Here is a 27414-nt window from a genome sequence, read left to right as displayed (position 1 = left end):
ATCAACACGAAGTTTTCAGACCAAACAAAGTACCCAAAATGCATTGTATGTCGCTTTCTCGGTCAGGGGCGGTCCAAAAGTGACGTCATATGGGGATCGTCATCAACTCGAAAACAAGACTTCATGAATATTCAGCGCAAGTCTTAAAACGTAAACTATAGCTATATGCTGTGGAATCTTTGTAAAATACGCTCAGTCGAAGTCATTTGAAGTGATTTTATAAATTATGGACATAACTTGTTCGGAGTATTTCCGGCCCAAACACTCCCTCCAAATGCTCCTGGCCCGGCCCCTCTGTCAAATTTTAGAACCCAATGCGGCCCGCGAGTCAAAAAGTTTGCCCACCCCTGCTCTAGAGTAAAACCAATTTTTGTGTGATGAAACAGATGAAAATTAGTAACATTTTCCCAAGTGCTTTTGAGAGACGATATCGCAAAATTGAACCACTTTTAGTTTCAGACATTGTATTTCAGTTGCCAGGCTTTTGATGTGTATTTTCGTGGTAGACATGCACAGTTATTATTTCACACACCTAATTTATCACATTATTTCGTTGAGATTGTCACCCCAAGTTTGATTCAAAGTTTCTATTTGAATATGTTTGTGTCCATTCAGGTCTTTTTGTGGGCAAAGAAGGTCCAATGATACACAGTGGAGCCATTGTGGGTGCAGGCCTTCCTCAGGTACATACTGCACAGTAGCCACACATCTTACTTGCAGCTGGAAATAGACTGGTGCTCATGGAATTGATTGTTTCGCCCACAGTATGCATATGAAAAAAATCATGTCCAGTGAGACCTCAACTTACGAACGCCTTATAATACGAACTTTTCATCAAACGAACATCAAATTTATGAAAATTAAGCCTTATAATAAGCACTATTTTCATAATACACACCCACCACGGCTGGTCCATCAAGCACACGGCCTTCGGATCTGGCGAAAGTGATCTTCGGCGGGAGCACACGACCGAACCGCGCTCCAGCCGGCGCTACTTTCCATACCCCTTCTCATTGAATGCACACGTCGATCGCCTACTTGGAGCTTTTTGCTGATAATTTTACTATTATGGGACCGGAAAATAAACACCACAGGCTCGTGTTCAGCCTCAGTTCAAATATGGTGCGTTACTATGAATAAATTGAAGAAACTACCAGCCGTACACGTCTACTCTGCTCTGTTTATTTGTCATCCAAGACTTGGGGTGCGTTCACGTTCGAGAATAGCGCACAACTTCTGATGACTCTAGGCTGTTTGGATAGCATTGTCTAACTGAATGAGCGGTGACAAACACTTGCCAACGTTTTTGTGTTGCTACACTTGAACGCACCCCCCTGTCAAGATGCGATAGAAGTGATTGTGATTGGCTAAAGGGTAGAGTCATGTGTCATGGTAAGCCAATCAGAGCTAGTGTTTTCACACACACCGGAACAGCGTGTCAATAGTCACGCTAAATTGTCAGGTGCGAGTTGACAGCTCGGGCTTGGCTGCCGCTCGCGACACTTCAATTTCATTTCATTTCAACGAGTCACTGTCACCTCACCAGTGACATGATTACGACGGAAGTGCATCGCTATGTTTTGTGCTCCAAAAGTTTGCTTGTGCTCCAAAGGTTTGCTTTGCACGGGGTGATTGTTAGACGCGAGTGTGCCATTTTATTCGCCCGCCTTCTTTTGTCGCGTTTTATTCCGCGTCCGTGGAATCATCGGACTCGCGTTGTTGTCATAAAATCTCTGCCAGCACCTACGGGACTCGAAGTGGATGCAGATGACATCGAGGAGCTTGTTGCTGACCATAATGAGGTCATCAACACAGAGAATTTAATTTGCATTCAAGAGGACAAGCAGAAGTAGGCCATTCAACAGTTGATGTGCAGGCTTTTATTGAACAGTTCCATTCAGAAAAGGCTATAAGAATCATCAACATGATGAATGATAATGTGATGCCTCGGTTTCGTAAGACCTTACAAGTCAGAAAGCAACAGGTGTCAATTAAGACCCATCAATGACCATCACAAATGTAAATAAATCAGAATCAGAATACCTTTATTCGTCCCACAATGGGGAAATTTGCAGTCCACAGCAGCAATTGAAAAAGGGATGGGGTAGGGGTGGGGGTGAAAGTATAGAAAACAAGATATTCTAAGCATAACAAAATAAAGTGTCAACTGTATACTGTGCAAATGTAAATGTGCAAAACCGTTCCATAAGAAAAACTGTACAAAGTGCAGAATCAAGAAATGCATTTGATATATTGCAACAACCCATATTTACAAGTGTCCAGTTTCTTTTTTTTTTTTTCTTCACATGTGATCATTGAGAATTGTGAAGCCTGACAGCAGTCGGTAGGAACGAGCGGCATTTCATTACAATACAATACCACATTTATTATACATAGAATAAGGTAGGTTGTGTATAGTTTTAAGGCGTATTTAGTTGAAAAGTATATTTTATGGAAACCCGGGAACGGATTATTCCCATTTTAATGGTTCCCTATGGGAATTTTTTTTTAGATACACACTTTTCGCCTTACACACTCTGTCTGGAAACCAATTAAATTCGTAAGTTGATGTCTCACTGTATTTATTAAGTAAGATTGAGCTGAGCAATATTATTGTAAAAAAACTATTTTGTAAGAATTCACCCACGATTTAATGGTTAGAAATTAAATATTTGGTGTTCCTAGTAATAGGAGAGGTGTCGTTACATGTAGATAATATAGATAGGTGTAGATAATATTGACATCAGTAAGAAACAAAGTAAATCTTTCAGCGACATACATCTACAGAAAACATAACTACAACAAAGTCAAAGTCCGCTTTATTGTCAAATATGCTAATATGCATGACATACAGCACAGATGAAATTACTGTCCTCTCGGACCCAGCATGCAAGGCACTTATAATTACTTTAACAAACATAAACATGAAAACGCCAATTTGTCGGTTCACGCGCCGCCATCTTGGGAAAATTTTTTGAAAAAAATAACAAATATGACAACACAAAGACACAGAGTCAGTCATTCTTCAGGACTTGCTGTACCCTCTTTGTGATGACATGAAGCAGTTCTAGTTGAAAGAGAAGAGGATCAAAGCATCCGTGTCAGTAGTGGATCAGGGACGTCATGGTGGAATTTGTACGTCTACTACAAGCTAAATGCATTGCACATGTTAAATTAATTTTATATTCCTGGCTATATGGTAGTAATTTTCTCATATCAGATGTAGTAAGTAGTTGCTTCCTCCCCATGACTGCTATTATGATTTGAGTGCGCTTATCGGATGTGTTGTGCTTCTCAGTTTCAGAGCATCACTTTTAAGAGAATCAAATTTAATTTTCCCTTCTTCCGGTCTGACAGGTAAAATCACACTCACTGACCATGTTTTAATTCTTGAAATCATAGAAATCATAATACATAGTAGTTGTCACTGACCTGTCGTTTTGTCCTTAAGGGATAAGCGAGACTTTGTGTCAGCTGGTGCAGCTGCTGGAGTAGCTGCTGCTTTTGGTGCTCCCATTGGAGGGACCCTCTTCAGCCTGGAGGAGGGCTCCTCTTTTTGGAACCAGGCCCTCACTTGGAAAGTGGTATGTTACCGACCACTACTGAGCCTGACGAGATTTTGGGCGGTGTTTCAGCAATACTGACCCCGTAACAAAAAGCATCTATGATAAGAAGAAAGTAGCTCAGATGGAATTGCAATTGTAATATGTAACACACAGATAAGCATGTGAAAGTAGGTATACTAAAAACAACAGTTTCATGAAGTCACCATTGTAAACTATGAAATACAATATTAAATTGCTGCCTTTCACACATTCCTGTCACCCAGTTCCTACACTTAAGAAAACTTTATTTCAGTGTAAGCTCTCAGTCGTACAGGAGTGGTCCATCGATGAGAAGGTTTCTTCAGCCGTCATCTGTACAAATTTGAAGGTTTCGGACGTTTCGCCTCCTATCCAAGAGGCTTCGTCAGCGAACTAAAGTCTGACTGGTCGTATCGGCCCTATTTATATATCCCTAATGTCCAGCCATGGCGGCGCCGGACACAGCTATGATAGGTCCCTACTCTCAGGTTGGGGGGAGCAGAGGACCTCTCCCTGTGGCCCCACTGATTGTTCCTACATTCCTGACTAACAACTGGCCCATTTCCCCCACTCCCACCGGTATCACCTCATCAGCATTACGAATGTTGCCTAAACTGTTTTGCCTGAGCCCATAGCACAACCATGAATTTGTTTATAAAATTTCTCCCGAAATTGAAAATACGTAGTATTAAGGCAGATTTCCAATAATTTGCAGATGTGATCCGCTTTAAGTTTGGTTCTTTCATGCAGAGAAACGTCCGGCAGCAGTCTCGTCTTCACCACTGAGACTGCTGCTGGGGTTTGGACAGATGTAAAGAGAGAAGTCACGTCGTATGATGCCAAAGTTTCCTCAGGTTCCAATATGAGGTCTTTGATCCTCTCTACAAACCCTGTGGTGTTCTCTACGTGATATTCTGTGTTACCAACCAACGGAGCTAAGATAGTTTTTAAATATTTGGCTACATTGTATGTAGAGGAGTCAATGCTACAAACAATGGGTCTGAGGGGGAACCCTTCTTTATGTATTTTTGGCAAGCCATAGATACATGGCGTGGCCTCCCCGGGTATAATCTAAAATACATCTGTTTGTCTATATGTTTTCCTTTCTCTAACTTTTGGAGACAGTCTATCATTTCTTTCTTGTATCTATTGGAAGGGTCCCTTTTTAGTTGCTCATAAGTGTTAGAATCACTGATTAACCTATTTATTTTGTCTTCATAATGCAATGTGTTGAGAAGCACTGTGCATCTGCCCTTGTCTGCTGGCAAAATAGTAATATTTTTGTCTTTTTGTAGAGTAGTTAACGCCTTTCTCTCTTCTAATGTTATGTTGGACGGAGGTAGTTTGGCACTACTGAGAAGGGCTGATATTTTAATATGTAGATCATCTGCCTCTGCATACGAAAGTTTGTTATTTTATAAATAAATTGTAAAGAGCAGTACATTGGGGAGACTCAACAAATTCTCAAAAAAAGACTTTATCAACATCGCAGGGATAATACAAGTGGACCTCAATCGGCAGTACATTTGCACCTAAAAGCTAGCAACCACTCATTTGACGACAATGAGGTTAAAATCTTAGCGAAAGAACATAGATGGTTTGAAAGGGGGGTAAAAGAAGCGATTCTTATAAAACAACAAAATCCTTAATTAAATGGGGTGAGGTTCAATTTGGATCGTTCATACAATAGCCTGCTTAGGCAAAACAGGTTAGGCAACATTCGTAATGCTGATGAGGTGATACCGGTGGGAGTGGGGGAAATGGGCCAGTCGTTAGTCAGGAATGTAGGAACAATCTGTGGGGCCACAGGGAGGGGTCCTCTGCTCCCTTCAACCTGAGAGTAGGGACCTATCATAGCTGTGTCCGGCGCCGCCATGGCTGGACATTAGGGATATATAAATAGGGCCGATACGACCAGTCAGACTTTAGTTTGCTGACGAAGCCTCTTGGCGAGGAGGCGAAACGTCCGAAACCTTCAAATTTGTAATTATGACGGCTGAAGAAACCTTCTCATCGAGAAAACTTTATTTGTATACATTTCTCTGCATGCTTCTCACATCAATGTACGCCTCATCGAAACTATGTGGTGTTTTATCTGCACCTCCTGGTGGGATAAAGACTATTAATGTGAGAAACCCCCAAAAGAAGAAATTCATTGGTGTGGGGTTTAGTAATCGCGTGACCATTCAACTGCCCCTCAGCAAAATATACCGTTTTTATCTGCACCTCCTGGTGGGATAAAGACTATTAATGTGAGAAACCCCCAAAGAAGAAATTCATTGGTGTGGGGTTTAGTAATCGCGTGACCATTCAACTGCCCCTCAGCAAAATATACCGTTCCTATGATATCCAGCTTTTCCCGTCAAGGGTCAAAACAATGAATCACTCCCATGATTTATCTGGCACAGTTTTTGAAGCAGACATCATTCCTGATGGAACCCAAAAAGGTGTTTCATTTGGGGTTAAGGCCGGTGCTGGCTGGGTATTACACTGTAGAGTTCAGACTTGAAATTGAACCAGTGCCATCTGTGTAAAATGTAGGAACTTGTACAACTCTACTAATTAATAGTGCCGTTGTTGAATACTGACAGAAAAAAACATGGTAATTAGTAGTAATATATATGTTTTTAAAATCTTGTGTTCCAGCTGTTTTGCTCAATGTCTGCTACATTCACCCTCAATTTTTTCCGTTCGGGGATTAACTTCAATAAATGGGGCTCCTTTCAGCTGCCTGGCCTGCTCAACTTTGGCGAGTTTAAGGTAGAAATGTCAACCACGAAAATATCTCAAATTTAACGTCTCAATGTGACGTAAAAGTGTCTTACATTACACAGGAAATATGTCAGAAATTTCAAATGGAATAAATTAAGCATGATCATGGTGTTTATCACTGTCATACCGTGATGTAAAATATTTTCACTGTTTTAAGTGTTCAGATGGGGATAAAAACTGCCACTTATGGACTGCAGTGGATCTGGCCTTCTTTGTCTTCATGGGGATCGTGGGTGGGCTCCTGGGGGCCCTCTTCAACTGCATGAACAAGAACCTAGCCAAGTATCGCATGAGACATATCCACCCAAAGGCCAAGTTTATCAGGTAATACATGTCGACATTGGACACCGTATTTTTACAGGCTGTCTTTTTATTTCTTTACCTATTCAACCACAGTGTTACAGTGGTCATCTTTGTCCTAACAGGGTTTTAGAGAGCTTACTTGTTGCTATGGTGACAACAGTGGTAATTTTTGCTGCGTCAATATTGTTGGGTGAATGCCGAGACTTGTACTCTCCTCCAGCTTCTAACAACACCGTAAGAATCTGCAATTTTTTTGCTGGCAAGTAGTAGCGTAACCTCTAAAATTAATATACAGTATTTGAAGGGTGCAGTCAGTGCATGATGATCTTTGTTTGAAAATACACAAAAAAGTTTTCATGGCACCAAATGAGCTTATTTGGGATTTTCTTTCAGTTTACTGGAGGCGAGGATATCAACTCAACCATCCGCCAGTACTTCTGCTCCAACAAGACATATAATGATATGGCCACATTGTTCTTCAACCCGCAGGAGGCTGCCATCCACCAACTTTTCCACCAGGATGGTGAGATGGGCGCATGTAGACTGAAAAAAACTCAGGGTTGAAAACAATCATTTTAATTCTGATGAACTCATACTTTTATTCAGTCATGCCAGTCACGCAGTAGACAGTATTTCCTGATACTGATATGATAATTGTCCATGCTAAGCGCTTTTTTTTTACAGCTTGAGCTGTTGGTAAAGCGTTATATAAATCAATATGTATTGTATTGTATGTCATGTTACTCTAATATATCTATTTTTTACAGTAACCATTAGTCTGACATATCACTTTTATCAGTGAAGTAATGTGACGATAATGACTTTGTAAATTTCATTGCTGCATAGCATTTTAAAATAATTACAAGCAGTTCACAGGATGTTGACAGTCTGTTATTCATTCACTATCTGGATGTAATGTCGTCACCTGCCACTTTGGTGCAGCAGAGAGTGGCATTTATCAACAGTGAATAGGAATTGCATATTTTTCAATCACGGTTTTCCTTCACATACAGTGAGACCTCAACTTACGAACTTAATTGGTTTCCAGACAGAGTGTGTAAGGCCAAAAGTGTGTATCTAAAAAAAAATTCCCATAGGAAACCATTAAAATGGGAATAATCCGTTCCCGGTTTCCATAAAATATACTTTTCAACTAAATAAGCCTTAACACACAACATACCTTATTCTATGTATAATAAATGTATAAATGTGCTATTATATTGTAACGAAAGAAATACACTGCATTGTATCATAAAGTCACTTTATTTACATTTGTGATGGTCATTTATGGCTTGATGGAATGGCGTTGGAGGTCGAAGATCAAAGGGAATTGCTGTTTGGAAAGAGAGGCGCATTACATGAGGACTGTAATTAAAGAAATAAACTGCTGTAAAATAAAGTTTTATTTACCTTTTTGATGGTCGTTGATGGCTTATGGAAGGAGAGTCACCTTCCATAAGGACTGTTGGTAACTTAACCTCTGGTGCTGTTCGGTCGTGTGCTTCCGCCAAAGATCACTCCGCCAGCCGTGGTGGGTGTGTATTATGAAAATAGTGCTTATTATAAGGTTTAATTTTCATAAATTTGACGTTTGTAAGACGAAAAGTTTGTAAGATAAGGTGTTTGTAAGTTGAGGTCTCACTGTACTTATATGGAGCAAAACCAGTGGTGGGCCATCAGGGCCAGCAAGGCCTTCTCTGCTGACCTAACATAATCAGACATCATTATCATAATTATAATAAAAGTCAATTTCATTAAAAAATTATTTTTTTCTAAATATATATATATAATTATTCTACATACTGTTTTCTTGACGTTATATTATATCAATTTGGTTATGCTCCTTTCAGTGTTGTAGTTTTAGGTCAGAGTTTTTAATCCAATCAGAATTCAGCTAGTTTGTGTCGCCAGGGTGTATGAAATCTGACCGACGCCTTCAGAATCAACAGTGAGGGCGTCTGTGCGCTGTACATGAACGGGCACATGTAGTTGATATACAGTTGCGATAGCCAATCAGATCACGAGTTGGCACAGTAAGGCCAGCTAGAGGGCCTCGCGTTGAACATGACGTACGCGTCCTGTGATTGGATACTCACTTTACCTCAGCGGAGGCAGCGCTATGCAAATCAACCAAGCTAACAACAGATCAGACCCGGAAACTTTACAAGAAAAACCAAGTATATCTACTCACATTTTTAACCCACAATGGCTGAAGGAGAGGACAACTCGCTGTCGCATGTAGGTAAGCCTATTCCCAAGAACAAATGAAAAAGATTTGTTTACTTTTATTTTCAACAAATAGTTCGTTTTGTGAACGTCTTGTTGTTTTTCTTATATTAAACTGACATTTTGTAATTTAGTGTAAAATCTTGTTAAAGATTGCATATTCTTGGTGGACTTCATAAAACTTTGTGGACAAATGATTTTAAATTTCCTTTTATTTTTAAGTGTTTGCAGTATCACGTATAGTGACAAGTTCTAATTGCTGATGCAGATTTATTGATGTGTAATTGCTCCGGAAAATAGCCTGTGTTGTAGACGATTAAGGTGATGCCACGCCCAGTACTGCATGCGTGTGCTTTCGTAAATGATATCTCCAGCCGTTGTGTCATAAATTATGGTATTACGAGGGATATTTGTTCAAGTCGGACTAAGGAGGACTTCACTGAAGGCCTAGGTGTGAAATGCACGGACCGCCACTGAGCAAAACTAATAATTAACAAATAATAAAACAGCAAACAACTGTATGTTATAAAACACATACTCAAAGGGAATTACAGCGTTTAAAGCTTAAACATGAAGTGTTCTGCAACTTCACAATTTACCGTCATATTTGTGGCATGTCACATTTTGACCGCATGAAATTTAACAATGAAAGAGAGTTATATTTGGTGTCATCTCACCAAAATTGTATTTTTTGAGCAGGCGATTTTTTTTCTTTTTTGCCGTCTAATCATCTGATATCATGTGAAAGGTGATATGAAATGTATTATTATTATTGTTTGCTTCCTCTGTGGACACTCAGGCACCTTCAGCCCCGTGACTCTGTTGGTGTTCTTCCTGCTTTACTTCCTGTTGGCCTGTTGGACCTATGGTGTGTCAGTACCCAGCGGTCTCTTTGTCCCTTCACTGCTCTGCGGGGCAGCATTTGGGCGTTTGGTTGCCAACATCCTTAAAGTGTATGTGTGGTGTTTATTTACCTTTGTATTTACAAAACATGTACACATCCTGAGAAACTACCAAATAAGTCCTTGTTGCCTTGTTGTTTGTTTGGTATTCTATTCCTTTTAGACTACATTATTTACACCACCGTGAGCAAATTATCCTTTTCAGATTCTCATTTCAATGAGTGCACTGGCGCTGATTTTCACTGTTTCTATTTATGGCAGGAAACTGGGAATGGACATCTACGCCGGGACCTTTGCTCTGATTGGAGCTGCTGCATTCCTTGGAGGTGTTGTTAGGATGACCATCAGCCTTACTGTCATCCTCATTGAATCCACGAATGAAATTACATATGGACTCCCAATTATGATCACCCTAATGGTACGGCATATTTTTCTTGATATAAATCTTCTATTTACATTCATTCCTCTCCTCGTTTGTACATGCTGATGACCAGGTGGCAAAATGGACGGGGGATTTGTTCAACAAGGGAATCTATGACGTTCATATCCAGCTGAGAGGCGTACCACTTCTAGAGTGGGAGACTGAAGTTGAGCTGGACAAGTAAGATGTGTGCAACTCAGAGATTTGTGTGGTTGACTTGGGTAAAACTCTGTTTTCACTAACACGTCCATTATTTGGTGGGCCGGTTGTTTGTTTAAAAGTTCAATCGGCAACTTTCTCACTAGGTGTTAGAAATACACTCAACAAATGCATCAATTATGCTTCAGTCCACTCTTTTGTGATGTCTTGATTAGGAAGTCTGCTTTGTCATTTCTAAATCAAATCCAATAGAATCAAAAAGTACACAACTGAAAAACGACACATACAAGTACAGTAAAGTCTCGTTATATCGATATTCAAGGGAGTCCGAAAAAATATCGATATAACCGGGACTATCAATATATCCGACCCTGTTTGCATGTAATTTTCTCCGTGCGTGCATAGAAATAGTATCGATATAACCGGGACTATCGATATATCCGATATCGATATAACGAGACTTTACTGTACATTGTGTTCAAAATCATATAAAATGCTTTACTCTGGTTCTGCTGTGAAATATTTTTGTGTCTACCAATACTGTATTCTGTTTTATCAATAACAGTGCTGTGAAAACGTATTTGACCTTTCCTGATTTTTGTGTTCTTTGTCCTTTGCACATCAGCTCACCAAACCAAGTTTAATATCACACAGACAAACTATTCATTCATTCATTTTCCAAACTCCTTTATTCTCATTGAGATAACGAAGTTTGCTGCAGCCTATCACAATTATCTTAGGGTAGTAGATGGGGACAACCTGAACCGGTTGTCGGCCAATCGCAGGGGACACATATTATTTCAATACCATGAAATACAACATAGTAAAAGTGAATGATGTATAAATGCTAAAATTTTGCATTCAAAGAAGAATTAGTCATAAATCATAAATATGAATCCCAAGTGTTTGTTTGTTATGTCTTCCATCTCAGGTTGACTGCTCGTGACATAATGGAGCCCAACCTCACTTATGTGTATCCCCACACCCGGGTCCAGTCTCTTGTCAGCATCCTGCGCACCACAATTTATCATGCCTTCCCCGTGGTCACCGAAAATCGCCCAAACGAGCAGGACTTCATGAAAGGCAACATCCTCGTCAGTAACAACATCCACTTCAAGGTACTTTCTGTTCCATTTCAGCAATTACCCTAGTCTTATTTAAGGCTATTATTTGTGAGATCTTGCTTTTGCCGTTTTGTGAGGCAATATTTCATTTACGAGTTCTGAGATACATCTCCCAAAGGATTAAGTGAAAAAGAGAAAAAAACGGGGCAACTACTATACTTTACTGTCATAATAATAATACATTTAATTTAAAGCGCCTTTCAGAACACCCAAGGACACTTTACAATAAAAACAAAGCACACAACAATAAAACCATAAGTAAAATGATACATAATAAAATAGCTGATTAAACTAGACCAGGGGTGCTCAATACGTCGATCGTGATCGACAGACTCGATCTCCATGGTACTATTGGTAGATCGCAAGGTGATGTGACATTGTCAGCAAGTGACGCTTAACAAATCAAGTGGAGTTCTTTTGAAAAAAACTCGACGTCAGCCAATCAGCCATCCCTTTATTTGATTGATACACCGGAGAACCAATCAAATGACATCTCATGAGAGATTCACTGCGAGCTCAAACAACGCCCCTTCGTTGCAAAGTGAACAAGGATATCGTTAGTTACATCCTAATTTTTCGCTCGGTTTTCCCCTTAAACGTAAGAGAGTATAAAAAAGTGGAAGAGCTGGACCAAGTAAGAGGAAAAAACGTATCACTTTCATACGAAATGAGAGGATGACTTTTTTTCACGATGACATTTTCAAGTGGTTGTCTCGTCTGCCAGTTATGAACTCAGGTAATGGCAAACAATTGACATAATTATGTTGTGTTGTGCAACATATGCGGATATACATCAACATAAATTGCAATAATCTTCACTATATTTCTCAATAAATATAATGAGTAGATCGTTTTGACTTGGTCATTTCAAAAGGAGCTCCCTTGCTGAAAAAAGTGTGAGCACCCCTGAACCAGACCATAAATGCAATTTTAAACAGATGGGTTTTGAGGTGGGATTTGAAAATAGGGGGGGGGGGGGGGGGGGGGTCAATATTGCGTATGTTGGGTGGAAGTGAATTCCAGAGTTTGGGAGCAGAGCGGCTGAAAGCTCTGCATCCCATCGTGGTGAGACAGGCAGCGGGCACATAGAGGTGAAGGGAGGATGAAGATCTGAGGGAACGGAGATTTGAAGCATGTCAGACAGACTTGGCACTTGGGAAATGACAATTTTGGCCACGACAGGTGGTAGAAAATTGCTGGACAAATAAAAGACACAAGACCGCACGTACACTCGCACATTACACAACAACTGTCATACTCCACAGTGTGGTTGGCATTAATTACACAGGCGTGAAAAAAAACAGTTGCGTTTTTACATCAGGATTGATTTAAAATATATAGGGTTGATTTATAATATTTTCAAAAGTACCGAATGCTGGGTGCGATTTTGATTTAAGGTGCCTTAAAATTTATTGGATACACATTATGAAAAATATATATATTTTTTTACTCATTCACTTCCATTCCCAAATTTATTCAGTAATTGAAAAATGTGACGTGGAGCGCCATTCCTGAATTTTGGTTTTTCTTGCTTGGCGTTGGTCAGACCTCTAGCAATGTTTTTGGCCTTCCATGACAGGGCAATATTTGTCTTTTGTAGAGCCGTCCCCACTTGCACCTCATATAACTCCGGAGCCATACAATACGTATAGGAATTGCCTCTTTTTTCTGATGGAAGCAGCGAGTCTAATGTTTCTTACGCTGCATTGAATGTGTATGTAGCCCTAAAACTCAATGTTCTGTGGGTCCTGGAATTAGAGTGACAACCCTGGCACTGGAGTGGACAGATTTTTGCACGTCTGGCAGTGAATGAGTTAAGTTAGAGGGCCGACCATTGTTCAGAGGTTGCGTACCTGGTGTACCCCCCAAAAAAAATCACTCCTACGATGCCATCCAAAGCTTTTTATCAGGTTGAACTCTTAAACAGTGATGGCAAGTCAACAAGAAATTGGAGAGGGGGGGGGAATGTGTGTCAAGCACTTTTCATAATAGTTGTGGTTTACAACATTTTCACAATCATAGACAGTCAGTAATGAAGAACGACCTTCATCTCTTTGCTATGTAGAAATCAAGCGTGGTATCACGCGCCAGCGAGCAGAGACGACGCTGCCAATCCATGAAGTCATACCCCTCCAGCGAGTTAAGGAACATTTGTGACGAGCAGCGTGCCGCCGTGAAGCCAGCGGAGGAGGGAGAAGACCTCCTGCAGCAGATGTTGGAGAGGAGGTTACCACAGTACCTGTCATTTGATGTTCTGCAAGGTTCCATTTTAGAGCCCCTGCTATTTTCATTGTATTTACTGCCTGAGTTCCATCTAAAGCAGGGGTCTCAAACACTCGGCCCGCGGGCCAACCGCGGCCTCCGAAAGAATATTGTGCGGCCCGCCTTGATATGAAAGATTAATGTACAGTGCGGCCCGCACTAACATTGATTGATATGAATGAAACTTGTGTGTGTGGAGCTGAACGAACCACGGTGGGGTAAAAGGCTCTGAAGGGTGGCACATCGGTCAGGCTGTCCAGTGCTTCGGTCGATCGCTCACTCATTCATTCATTCCTCCCATCAGCTGGGCGAAGGAGAAGCCGTGAAGCCGCCGACTCCACTCAGCTCCTGTAGTCCTCCATTGCTCTCAGCTCAGAAATGAAGAAAGTGCTACTATTTGATCACAGATATGCAAAAATCAAGATGCACAAAGCCACATTTAAAATTTTTGCGTACCCATTTTCTTTTGATGTGCAAGATGCCCCTCCTGTGTTCCAAATGAAGCTCTGTGACCTACAGTGCAACTCTCCACTCAAAGCCAAGTTCAGGGTTGTAATGGAGAAGCAGACAAGCTTGGGCAATTTTTGAGTGAGTTAACCCCCAGCTTCCCTGAACTTTCCCGAATGTTCAAGCGGACCATGTGTCTTTTTGGGACCACATACTTATGTGAGAAGCTCTTCTCCACCTTGAACTTCAAGAAGTCCAAGTACATGTTCAGACTTACTGATGAGCATCTTCAAGCCCTACTCAGTCTCCACTGCCTCCTCCCTCAAGCCAAATGTGGCTCGGCTTTGTGAAAAGAAGCGCTACCAGGTCTATCAGCAAGAAGTAGGCAAGAGAAGCCATGTTTAGGACAGTTCATGTTCAATATTGTATTTATGTTAAAAAAGTTAAAGGACAACCGACGTCTCCGGACAAGTTGTGTCCATAATTTGTAAAATCGCTTCAAATGACTTCTCTTCTTTTCCTTTCGGCTTTTCCCCACAGGGGTCGCCACAGCGAATCAATGTCCTGTCTCTTCTCTCACACCAGCTTTCAACTTTCTCTGCAAAGCCTATAATATGAGTTGTCCCTCTAATGTACTCATTCCAGATCCTATCCAACCTGGTCACTCCCAAAGAAAACCTCAACATCTTCAGCTCTGCTACCTCCAGCTCTGCTTCCCGTCTTTTCTTCAGTGCCACTGTCTCCAAACACAGTCCAAACATCATGGCTGGTCTCACCACTGTTTTATACACTTTTGCTTTCATCCGAGCTGAAACTCTTCAATCACACATCACACCTGACATTTTTCTCCAGCCGCTCTAGCCTGCCTGGACACGCTTCTTCACCTCTTTTCCACACTTTCCATTGCTCTGGACAGTTGACCCCAAGTATTTAAAATCCTCCACCTTCTTTATCTCTTCTCCCTGTAGCATCACTCTTGCACTTGGATCCCTCTCATTCACACACATATATTCCGTCTTGCTGCGACTGATCTTCATTCCTCTCCTTTCCAGGGCATATCTCCACATCTCTAGTTCCCTGTTCCCTGTTCTCGCTACAGATCACAATGTCATCTGCAAATATCATGGTCCAAGGAGATACTTGTCTAACATCGTCTGTCAGCCTGTCCATCACCATAGCAAACAAGAAGGGGCTCAGAGCTGAACCCTGGTGGAGTCCCACCTCCACCTTGAATTCCTCAGTCACACCGACAGCACACCTCACAACTGTCTTACAGTCATGATACATGTCTTGCACCGCTCTGACATACTTTTCCGTCACTCCAGACTTCCTCATGCAATGCCACAGCTCTTCTCTGGGCACCCTGTCGTACGCTTTCTCCAGATCTACAAAGACACAATGCAATTCCTTCTGAGCTTCTCTGTATTTCTCTATCAGAATTCTTAAAGCAAACACTGCATCTGTCGTACTCTTTTTTTTTGGCATGAAGCCATACTGCTGCTCACAAATGTTCACTTCTGCCCTTAGTCTAGCTTCAACTACTCTTTCCTAGTGTTTCATTGTATGGCTCATCAACTTTATTCCTCTGTAGTTAGTACAACTCTGCACATCTCCCTTGTTCTTAAAAATGGGCACGAGTACACTTCGTCTCCATTCTTCAGGCACCTGATCACCATCTAAGATCTTGTTGAATAACCGGGTCAGGAACACCACCGCCACCTCTCCAAGACACTTCCAAATGACTTCTACTGAGCGTATTTTACAAAGATTCCACGGCATATAGCTATATTTTACGTTTTAAGACTTGCGCTGAATATTCCGGAAGTCTTGCTTTTAGATGGTGACGAGTCCTCACGTTACGTCACTGAAGGAACGCCCCTGACTGAAAAAAGGACACTTTGTAGCAGTCCTTCCATCAACGTCAATGCATTTTGCTGTACTTTGTTTGGTCTGAAAACTTCGTGTAGCACCAAAAAGAGGCAGAAGAGGGCGACAAAGCTCCCTGTAAGGAATTAATCAGCCTGTGGAAACGGGCTGATTAATTCCTTACACGTAGCTTTGTCGCCATTTTCTGCCTCTTTTGGTGCTATATTTCCCGCCCCCAGATACCTCAAAATGGCACGGAATAAATTATTTAATCGATTGCAAATATGTATGCTTTCGTCTTCAGAACTATTTGAATCATATTCATAACTGGATGTGTAACAAGAAAGCATATTCTCAGAATCTGAAGCCATTGTTTTGATTCTCCAGCAAGGCAAGACGTCCTTGCTGGAGAAAAGTATTTTATAGCATCTAAAATACCTAAAACACGCAGTATGATATTTTTTGTCAAATGCAAAACACCACTAAAAATGACTCAAAGTGTGCTGAAACTGCAAAAAAATGAAACTGGAAGTGGCCAGTTTCAGAAGGTCCAGCCCCCTTGTTCTCCGAATCTGAAGCCATTGTTTTGATTCGTCCTTGCTGGAGAATCAAAACAATGGCTTCGGATTCGGAGAACAAGGGGGCTGGACCTTCTGAAACTGGCCACTTCCAGTTTCATTTTTTTGCAGTAGATGCTATAAAATACTTTTCTGATGTCAGTTAGGAAACAAAGAAGTGATGTCGGTTGTCCTTTAAGGTTAAAGAACTGTGAATACAGACATTTGAAACTTTATTAAAATAATTTGTTTTCCTGTGTTTTTTTTTGTCGTCTGTATCAGCCTTATGATCATTATAATTATTTTATTTATTTATTACTGGTTAATTTATTTTTTAATCATTTTTCCATGTATTCATTTAATCCATTTTTTTGTGTGTTAAAAATAAAGATTTTGAGAACATTGGAATGTTTTATCTGTGCTTTTCTTGTGGAAATCCTGATGCGGCCCAGCCTCACCCAGACTCGGCCTCCAGCAGCCCCTGGGTAAATTGAGTTTGAGACCCCTGTTTTAAAGAAAATATAATAGTTCCTTACACTGCTATGCGAACGGCGGTCAGATTTATATCTCAATAAACAAATGGGACACTTTCTTCTTCAGGCTCTTATCGTCCTGCCGAGAGAAATTCAAATTCTAGATGGCGCTTAAAGCAAACAGAAGTTATAGGTTTCTGTGACTCTTATAGCTATTATTTCTCTCCTAACCTACTGATACAGTCTTAGCTCCATTGGCACATGCATCCAAGTACAGCCTGTTTGAATTAAGTTGCTCAGTTGTTAAGTGTTGTTTTCGTCTCATATGAACAAGAGCATGGTAGGTGTTTAAATAGTAATCCTAATTAAAACTGAAAATCTCTCAGTCAACTCATCAATCAAACGCCTCCCATTCAAGCACATTTTTAAGAGAACAGAAAGTCGTGCAGAAATGTTGGAACTCAATTCAAATTTTGTATTTGAAGGTCAATTCACTGCCATTCAAGAATGTATTCGAGAATTAAAAATATGTCAGAGCGCCATTCCTGAATTTGTTGGTTTTGTTTTTTCATGCTTGGGTGCTGATAAAGCCTCTGGCAATGTTTTTTTCTTTTTCACAAGGGGGCAGCATTTTCCTTTTTTCCTTATGAGTGCTTTGTTCCAGCTTCAGCTGTTGTTAAAGTGCTATATGAACCAATATGTATGTATTGCATTGTATTTTGGACAGCCTCCATTATTTCAAGCTCAAATAACACCAGACCCATATAATTTAGGAATTCTTTTTTCGATTGACAGGAGAGAGTCTAAGATTTCTAACACTGTATTGAATGTTTATGTAGTCCTAAAACTCAACAATATATATATTATATGGTATCCTGGAATTCTATTGAAAATGACAAAAACCCTGGCACTGGAGTGGACACATTTTTGCACGTTTGGTAGCGAATGAATTAAAATTAACCTGTAGCAGTCATTGTACCCCTATCTTCAATGATCACAAAGTTTTTGTTGAGTTTTTATTTGTTTTCTTTTCATGCTAATGCTTTAACTATGTTTCATTTCCAGGCATATGCCCTACCCCAACCTGTGCCCAGATCAGTCCCCGAGTGAGGAGTGGACAATGGAGGAGCGTTTTAGACCGCTCACCTTCCATGGGCTCATTCTTCGCTCTCAGCTGGTCAATCTGCTCATGAGAGGCGTCTGTTATGCTGAGAACCAGCCGGTCAGTAACACACTTCATGACCAATGTTCCCTCTAATTTTTCATTTGTTTGAGCAGACACAAGCTCCTTGAGCACACTGAGGACCACTGTGAGCAACATCAGATGCGTACGCTGTGGCCTGTAACACACATATATATATATATATATATATATATATATATATATATATATATATATATATATATATATATATATATATATATATATATATATATATATATATATATACACACACACACACACACACACACACACACACACACACCCCCCACGTACCTCATACAATGATGAGAGAAAATAAATCGAATGACATGCCGGCTCCGACGTCGCCCGGCCAAACAAGGTCTGCCTCGGGTGCTGGGGAACCAGAGCACCTTGATGAAAAATGGGCTACTGGAACAAAGCGGAGATGGACGAGATGCGATAACATGGCTCTGTTGGAATGCTACTACTCAAGCAACCCTAGTTAGAGGGGTTACATGCGAAGAATGGGGGCTGAATGATTACTTCGAAACCCACAGTCACGGTTGACCACGAAACAACTAGTAGCTCAGTGTTCCAATATCCACAAACGGCAATTGCTATCACAACTTGAGATTGATGAGGTACAACACAAATTCCGAGGTGAAGGGCCCCTGCCACATCAGAGGAAGAGGTTCAACCAGAGATTGGGAGGCAAGCCCCAATAAATGATGAGATTGGGAAGCCAGCCCCAATGAATGAAATGCTGAGCGAAGCAGCAACTGACCTGAGAGATAAGATCATGGCAAGAATGAAAACTGGGCAACTAAGAAACCGATTACAACGGCTATGTGAAGTACAGTAAAGTCTCGTTATATCGATATCGGATATATCGATAGTCCCGGTTATATCGATACTATTTCTATGCACGCACGGAGAAAATTACATGCAAACAGGGTCGGATATATCGATAGTCCCGGTTATATCGATATTTTTTCGGACTCCCTTGAATATCGATATAACGAGACTTTACTGTATATCAGTGGCGGTCCGTGCATTTCACACCTAGGCCTTCAGTGAAGTCCTTCTTAGTCCGACTTGAACAAATATCCCTCGTAATACCATAATTTATGACACAACGGCTGGAGATATCATTTACAAAAGCACACGCACGCAGGACTGGGCGTGGCATCAACTTAATCGTCTACAACACAGGCTATTTTCCGGAGCAATTACACATCAATAAATCTGCATCAGCAATTAGAATTTGTCACTATACGTGATACTGAAAACACTTAAAAATAAAAGGAAATTTAAAATCATTTGTCCACAAAGTTTTATGAAGTCCACCAAGAATATGCAATCTTTAACAAGATTTTACGCTAAATTACAAAATGTCAGTTTAATATAAGAAAAACAACAAGACGTTCGCAAAACGAACTATTTGTTGAAAATAAAAGTAAACAAATCTTTTTCTTTTGTTCTTGAGAATAGGCCTACATGCGACAGTGACACAATCACATAAGTCTCTGAGTACTTCCACTACAATCACACAGCTGCGCCAATGCACATTATTTACACACTGCAGAAGAGCAAGATTTTTTTTCATTTTTTTTTGTAGATTTGTCATTTCATTTATTTACCATAAATGAAAATTTATGGTAAATAAATAAATAAATTTAATAAATTTAATATGAATGAAATAACATTTCAAAAACATGTTAAAAGTGGAAAAATAAGAAAATAAAAATGTTTGCACTCACCAAAACGGTTGTCCTCCAAAACACTTATTTAAATACAAAATCCATTCTCCTTTCTTTCCTCAAGAAGACTTCAATGACTTCGTTGTGCAGTTTGTCTGTGCGTTTCAGTTCCAACAATAAATCCTTTTCTATCGACATGGAGGCCAGTGCTGAAACCATTCCCCGCCTGGGACAGGTGAGCTCGCTCGGGGGTCGGCCGGCCTCCTCTCACAAGGTCTAGCTTCTCCTGAAAGGTCCGTCTTGAGAATAGCCTTGCGAGTATATCTGCTACCAAATCTGAGTTGTCCTCTCCTTCAGCCATTGTGGGTTAAAAAAGCGAGTAGATATACTTGTTTTTTTCGGCTAAATTTTCCGGGTCTGATCTGTTCTCAGCTTGGTTGATTTGCATAGCTCTGCCTCCGCTGAGGGCTGAGGTAACGTCAGTATCCAATCACAGGACGCGTACGTCATGTTCAACACGAGGCCCTCTAGCTGGCCTTACTGTGCCAACTCGTGATCTGATTGGCTATCGCAACTGTATATCAACTACATGTGCCCGTTCTTGTACAGCGCACAGACACCCTCACTTTTGATTCTGAAGGAGTCGGTCAGATTTCATACAGCCTGGCGACACAAACTAGCTGAATTCTGATTGGATTAAAAACTCTGACCTAAAACTACAACACTGAAAGGAGCATAACCAAATGGATATAATATAACATCAAGAAAACAGTATGTAGAATAATTATCTATATATTTAGAAAAAATACTTTTTTAATGAAATTGACTTTTATTATAATTATGATAATGATGTCTGATTATGTTAGGCCAGCAGAGAAGGCCCACCACTGATATATATACAGTAAAGTCTCGTTATATCGATATCGGATATATCGATAGTCCCGGTTATATCGATACTATTTCTATGCACGCACGGAGAAAATTACATGCAAACAGGGTCGAATATATCGATAGTCCCGGTTATATCGATATTTTTTCGAACTCCCTTGAATATCGATATAACGAGACTACTGTATATATATATATATATATATATATATATATATATATATTAAAAAAAATCCTCGTCTCACCCACCATGGGTGGTGTGTGTCCCCATTTCAGCTCGGGTCCTCTACCAGAGGCCAGGAAGCTTGAGGGTTCTGCGCAGTATCCGTGCTGTTCCCAGCACTGCGCTTTTCTGGACCGAGATATCCGATGTTGTTCCCGGGATCTGTTGCAACCACTCGTCGAGTTTGGGGGTCACTGCCCCGAGTGCTCCAACCACCACAGGCGACTGTCACCTTTACCTTCCAGGCTCTCTCCAGCTCCTCTCTGAGCCCTTGGTATTTCTCGATTTTCTCATGTTCCTTCTTTCTGATGTTTCCATCACTCGGGACCGCTACATCCACGACAACGGCTTTCCTTTCCCCTTTATCTATGACCACGATATCTGGTTGGTTGGCCATTACCATCTTGTCAGTCTGTATCTGGAAGTCCCACAGGATTTTTGCTCGGTCATTCTCCACCACCTTGGGAGGTGTTTCCCATTTTGACCTTGGGGTTTCCAGTCCATACTCCGCACAGATGTTTCGGTAGACTATGCCAGCCACCTGGTTATGGCGCTCCATGTAGGCTTTCCCTGCCAGCATCTTACACCCTGCAGTTACGTGTTGGATTGTCTCAGGTGCCTCTTTGCACAACCTACACCTTGGGTCTTGTCTGGTGTGGTATATGCCTGCCTCTATGGCTCTGGTGTTCAGGGCCTGCTCTTGGGCAGCCAGGATGAGTGCCTCTGTGCTGTCCTTTAGGCCAGCCCTCTCTAGCCACTGATAGGACTTCTTGAGATCAGCCACTTCTGCTATGGTTCGGTGGTACATCCCGTGTAGGGGCTTTTCCTCACATGATTGTCCCTCTTCCAGCACCTCATCCTCTGTTCCCCATTGACTGAGACATTCTCTGAGTACATCATCCGTTGGAGCCTTCTCTTTGATGTATTCATGGAGCTTGGATGTTTCATCCTGGACAGTGGCTCTCACACTCACTAGTCCCCGGCCTCCTTCCTTACGGCTTGTGTACAGTCTCAGGGTGCTGGACTTGGGATGGAACCCTCCGTGCATGGTGAGGAGTTTTCGGGTCTTAACATCCGTGGTCTGAATCTCTTCCTTTGGCCACCTTATTATTCCTGCAGGGTATCTGATCACTGGCAGGGCATAGCTGTTTATTGCCCGGGTCTTGTTCTTGCCATTGAGCTGGCTTCTGAGGACTTGCCTCACCCGCTGGAGGTATTTGGTCGTAGCCGCTTTCCTTGTTGCTAATTCGAGGTTGCCATTGGCCTGTGGTATACCGAGGTACTTGTAGCTGTTTTCAATGTCTGCTATTGTTCCTTCAGGGAGTGAGACCCCTTCAGTGTGAACTACCTTGCCCCTCTTAGTCACCATCCGACTACATTTCTCCAGCCCGAATGACATTCCGATATCACTGCTGTAGATCCTGGTTGTGTGGATCAGGGAGTCTATGTCCCTTTCGCTCTTAGCATACAGCTTGATGTCATCCATGTAGAGGAGGTGACTGATCGTAGCTCCATTTCTGAGGCGGTATCCATAGCCTGTCTTGGCGATTATCTGGCTGAGGGGGTTCAGTCCTATGCAGAACAGCAGTGGGGAGAGTGCATCACCTTGGTATATGCCACATTTGATGGACACTTGCGTTAGTGGCTTGCCATTGGCTTCAAGTGTGGTTTTCCACATCCTCATCGAGTTTGCAACGAAGGCTCTCAGGGTCCTGTTGACCTTATACAACTCCAAGCATTCATTGATCCATGTGTGTGGCATCGAGTCATATGCTTTCTTGTAATCAATCCAGGCTGTGCACAGGTTGGTATGTCGGGACCTGCAGTCTTGAGCGACTGTTCTGTCAACCAGCAGCTGATGTTTGGCACCTCTAGTATCTCTACTAATGCCTTTCTGTGCTTTGCTCATGTATTGATCCATGTGTCCACTTATCTTAGCCGCAATGATGCCTGACATGAGCTTCCATGTTGTGGAGAGACAGGTTATTGGCCAATAGTTGGAAGGAACTGCACCCTTTGAGGAATCCTTCATGATCAGGATTGTTCGCCCTTCGGTTAGCCATCCTGGGTGAGTCCCATCCATCAGCAGCTGGTTCATTTGTGCTGCTAGGCGCTCGTGGAGAGCTGTGAGTTTCTTTAGCCAGTAGGTGTGGACCATATCCGGGCCTGGTGCCGTCCAGTTTTTCATACCTGAGACTCTTCCTTGTATATCTGCCGCTGTGATGGTAACTGGGTTCTGTTCAGGGAGGTTGCTGTGCTCCTCTTTCAGAGTCACCAGCCATTGTGCACTGCTGTTATGTGCGACCTTCTTCTCCCATATGCCTTTCCAGTATCTTTCAGTTTCCAGCCTTGGAGGGTCTGCTCTGCTGTTAGAACCCTGCCACTGAGCGTACACTTTCGCAGGTTGTGTTGCGAACAGCCTGTTTATTCTTCTGGCCTCATTCTCTTTCGTGTACCTCTTTAGGCGACTGGCCAAGGCCTGGAGCCTTTGTTTGGCAGTTTCGAGTGCTTCAGGTATGGTTATCTGCATGTACCTCTTGGGTATTGGCCTTTTATTCACACCTCTCTGGGTCTCCGTCAATTGACTCACATCTTTCCGAGCCGCCTTGATCTTGGCCTCCAACCGTCTTTTCCATGGTGGGTAATGAATCTCGTGGCTCTCATGGTTGCTCTTGTAGCCAAGCATGTCTAGGATCACTGATGCTGAGGTGTATATCAGCTCATTGGTTTCCGTGATCGTTCCGGTCGGGATCGTTCTCAGTGCTGCATTCACAGTTTCCATGAGACTTTCAGGTGGTACTTCACATAGCCGTTGTAATCGGTTTCTTAGTTGCCCAGTTTTCATTCTTGCCATGATCGTATCTCTCAGGTCATTTGCTGCCTCGCTCAGCATTTCATTTATTGGGGCTGGCTTCCCAATCTCATTATTCATTGGGGCTTGCCTCCCAATCTCTGGTTGATATATATATATATATATATATATATATATATATATATATATATATATATATATATATATATATATATATATATATATATATATATATAAAACAACTTAGACACATAAATGAGTGGTTTATAATAAACATTGAATGTTTTAGAATGTGCTTATATAAAATAGTCCTATCACTGAGTATGTGCAAGCCCTGCGCGATTGCGCCCTGTGCGCAGTTTAGAGGGAACATTGTTCATAAATGACTTGAAATGCAATGTATCCATTATACTGTATTGATGATGTATGTGATTAACGGTGACCAAACATTTTCTTCTGTGGGCTCTATGCATCCGTTTGATTCTCCAAGTGAAAATTGAACCAGACTGTAAAGTCCCGCAAATAGCTGTCTAAACCATGATGTGGTCTTTCTTTCAATGAAATCTTGTGTCCTTTCAGAGCGCCACACAGCCCAGGTTGACATATGCAGAAATGACTGAAGATTATCCGCGTTTCCCTGATATTCACGACTTGGATCTGACCCAGCTCAGTCCCCGCATGATTGTGGTATCGCCAATTCAGCCAAACACCATCTTCACAAGTTGAAATTTGAAATACCGTATTTCCTGGTGTATAAGGCGCACCGGACTATAATGCACACCTTCAATGAATAATAAAAGTTTTTCAAATATAATATTGAAATCTATATGGTTTCCAAATATAAGGCGCTACAGTAGGGGCTACTGGGGCTACACCATGACGTGCAGTCAGGGGAGGCAGGTGAGGCCTCACCTGTCATGGAAATATCAAATGAAAAAATAAACAGTTATATTTATTTAGTGATTTCTACTTTAAAGTTCTTTTCCATTTAACTTGACCATTTTTTGATTTTTTTTCAAAATCGCTGAATTTTCACATTTACCGTTCAAATACAGTGCCTATACCAGGGGTTCTCACACTTTTTCAGCATACGAGCTACTTATACAAACTACCAAGTCAAAATGATCTACCCACGACAAAAATGCAAAACATAATTATTTTCAAATGTTTTAAGGATTCTTTGTATGTACAATGTATGTTGATGTACCTTGCATAACTGAATAAGCCAATATTGCACAACACACATAATAACTACATATGCATAACATAATAAATAACTATTAACATTTTTTTGTAATTACCTGAGTTTACTTTGATGACTAGCACTGAATTGAATCAGCCAGAGATGCATAGTCCGGACAGTAGCTGCTGACAGCCAACCTCAAGCACATTTCCAAATGTTCGTCATTCATAATAACGTTTTTTTTATTTTATTTTTTCTATGCTATAGTTTACATAAAGAATGCTGACATTACATTTTAAACAAAACACGTTAACTGCTGCAAATCAAATGGTGAATAAACTACTCTGTAGAGTTCATATGTTTGTAAATCTGACTGTGATGACGTCAGTGCCTCACCAGCCAGGAACCTCACTGCACGTCACTGGGCTACACACTACTTCTACAGAGGGGAAATGGAGTCTGTTACGGTAATTCGCTATACGAACATCTTTAAACATCTGTTTTGCATCGTTTACGTCACATCCTATTATGTCTGTCTTATAAAATCTCTCCCAGCGGTCTTTCACGCTTCTTCCTCCTTCCACTTTCTTTCCTTTCTGCCCCTCCTCGGGCGACACCCCACGATGCCATGCTGTCTACAAGATTAAACTAATTTATTCTGGTCAACACCTCTCTGATTTCACCATCCTCTGCCATCAACACCCTGAGAAGCCATGGACAGAGGGACGAACGATCACTTTCAACCCATTAGAGTGGGTCGCTGCTGTCAGTAGTTGCGAGACCTGTGTCGCTCAATATGACTTCACATATAAGGTGCAGGGTCATTTCTTGAAGAAAATCAAGGCTTTTGGGTGCGCCTTATACACCGGAAAATACGTTAGTGGTTTTGATTTAATCAAGCAGGACATATTCTCTGTCTTCACAGGATGTCACTCCTTACATGAACCCGTGTCCTTATTCAGTGTCACCAAACACCCGCATCTCGCAGGTATTCAACTTGTTCAGAACAATGGGTTTACGCCATTTACCGGTGGTCAACGCTTTAGGAGAGGTAAGTCATTATTACCTCTTGTTTGTTATTATTTTTGTTTTAGCTCTTTGCCTGGTTTGCACTGACTTGGTGTTTTTGTGATCTTCCTTCCCCTTCAGATTGTTGGGATAATCACAAGACACAATTTAACCCATGAATTTCTTGTGGCCAAACTGCGACAGCACTACATCACTATTTAATCTGATAAATTTCATTTCACAGTGTGTGCGTGTGCATACTATATATATAAATATATATATATATATATATATATATATATATATATATATATATATATATATATATCAGTGACGTGCGGTGAGGTTCATGGCTGGTGAGGCACTGACGTCATCAATGACGTCACCGCTCGTCTCTACTTCGTATTTGAACGGTAAATGTGAAAATTCAGCGATTTTGAAAAAAAATCCTAAAACGGTGAAGTTAAATGGACAAGAACTTTAAAGTACAAATCACTAAATACATCTAACTGTAATTTATTTTTTCATTTGATATTTCCATGACAGCTTTCCATGATAACAGGTGAGGCACTGCCTCCACTGACTGCACGTCACTGATATATATATATATACACACACACACACACACACACACACACACACACAGTGGTACCTCGGTTCTCGACCATAATTCGTTCCAGGACCCTGTTCCAGGACCCTGATCAAGAACCGATTTGTTCAAACTCCGAAACAATTTTTCCCATTACAAATAATGTAAATCGTTTTAATCCGTTCCAACACCCTGAATGTTTACCTTTTTAGTACAGTCTTTTATACATTATTTTATGCATGAAATTGCACATTAAAATGCTGACCAACACATAAAAATCAATGTATATCTCAGAAAATGTTAAGCAAAATGGCAAAGACATAAATAACATAAACATAAATGTAACCCAGGCTAATCGTACGTTTGTAAAGAAAAGAATTATGAATAGGATTTTTTTACCTTTGTGGTGGTCAGCAGAAGGCGCAGGCGGACGGAGGAAGGAAATTTATTGTTTGGTAGAAGAGTCCCCTTCCACAAAAACTTCGGGGAGCTCTTCTGTCTCAGGGGTGCTCACACGTTCAAATCTCTTTCCAACGGATGACTCGGATGTTCTTTTCTCTTAAAATATCGATCGAACGACACTTGCTTCTGCCTTCCTTGTACCACTTTTCGGAAGTGGTTCATGACAGTGTTGTTAAAGTCATTGATGATTCTGGTGGCTGCAGCTTTATCGGGGTGGTGGAGTTCGACGAAATTCTGTAATTCGGCCCATTTGCTGCACATTTCTTT

General features: G+C 41.2%; 1 protein-coding gene across 2 annotated transcripts in view; it reads left to right on the top strand.

The window, feature by feature from the left end:
- The window catches only part of clcn6 (Cl-/H+ antiporter 6), a 33941-nt gene extending 7550 nt beyond the window's left edge, over nt 1–26391 (top strand). The window contains exons 8-23 of one of the 2 annotated variants that reach the window (XM_089003562.1): nt 616–683; nt 3299–3357; nt 3452–3584; nt 6231–6344; nt 6514–6680; nt 6782–6893; nt 7053–7182; nt 9685–9838; nt 10049–10205; nt 10282–10388; nt 11299–11485; nt 13557–13717; nt 18162–18318; nt 24485–24592; nt 26014–26139; nt 26238–26391. In XM_089003562.1, the coding sequence (XP_088859688.1) occupies nt 616–683; nt 3299–3357; nt 3452–3584; nt 6231–6344; nt 6514–6680; nt 6782–6893; nt 7053–7182; nt 9685–9838; nt 10049–10205; nt 10282–10388; nt 11299–11485; nt 13557–13717; nt 18162–18318; nt 24485–24592; nt 26014–26139; nt 26238–26318 (2021 nt within the window). In that variant the 3' untranslated portion in view covers nt 26319–26391. Of the gene's footprint in view, nt 1–615; nt 684–3298; nt 3358–3451; nt 3585–6230; nt 6345–6513; nt 6681–6781; nt 6894–7052; nt 7183–9684; nt 9839–10048; nt 10206–10281; nt 10389–11298; nt 11486–13556; nt 13753–18161; nt 18319–24484; nt 24599–26013; nt 26140–26237 lie in introns of those variants that run through there. The other variant, XM_089003568.1, reaches the window with a different exon arrangement.
- The last annotated feature ends 1023 nt before the right edge of the window (nt 26392–27414 follow it).

This window comes from Hippocampus bargibanti, linkage group LG01 (assembly GCF_051943395.1).
Source record: "Hippocampus bargibanti isolate YZ-2025 linkage group LG01, ASM5194339v1, whole genome shotgun sequence".
NCBI lineage: Eukaryota > Metazoa > Chordata > Actinopteri > Syngnathiformes > Syngnathidae > Hippocampus > Hippocampus bargibanti.
The sequence above is the reverse complement of the archived record's forward strand: the minus strand, read 5'-3'. Positions and strand labels throughout refer to the sequence as shown.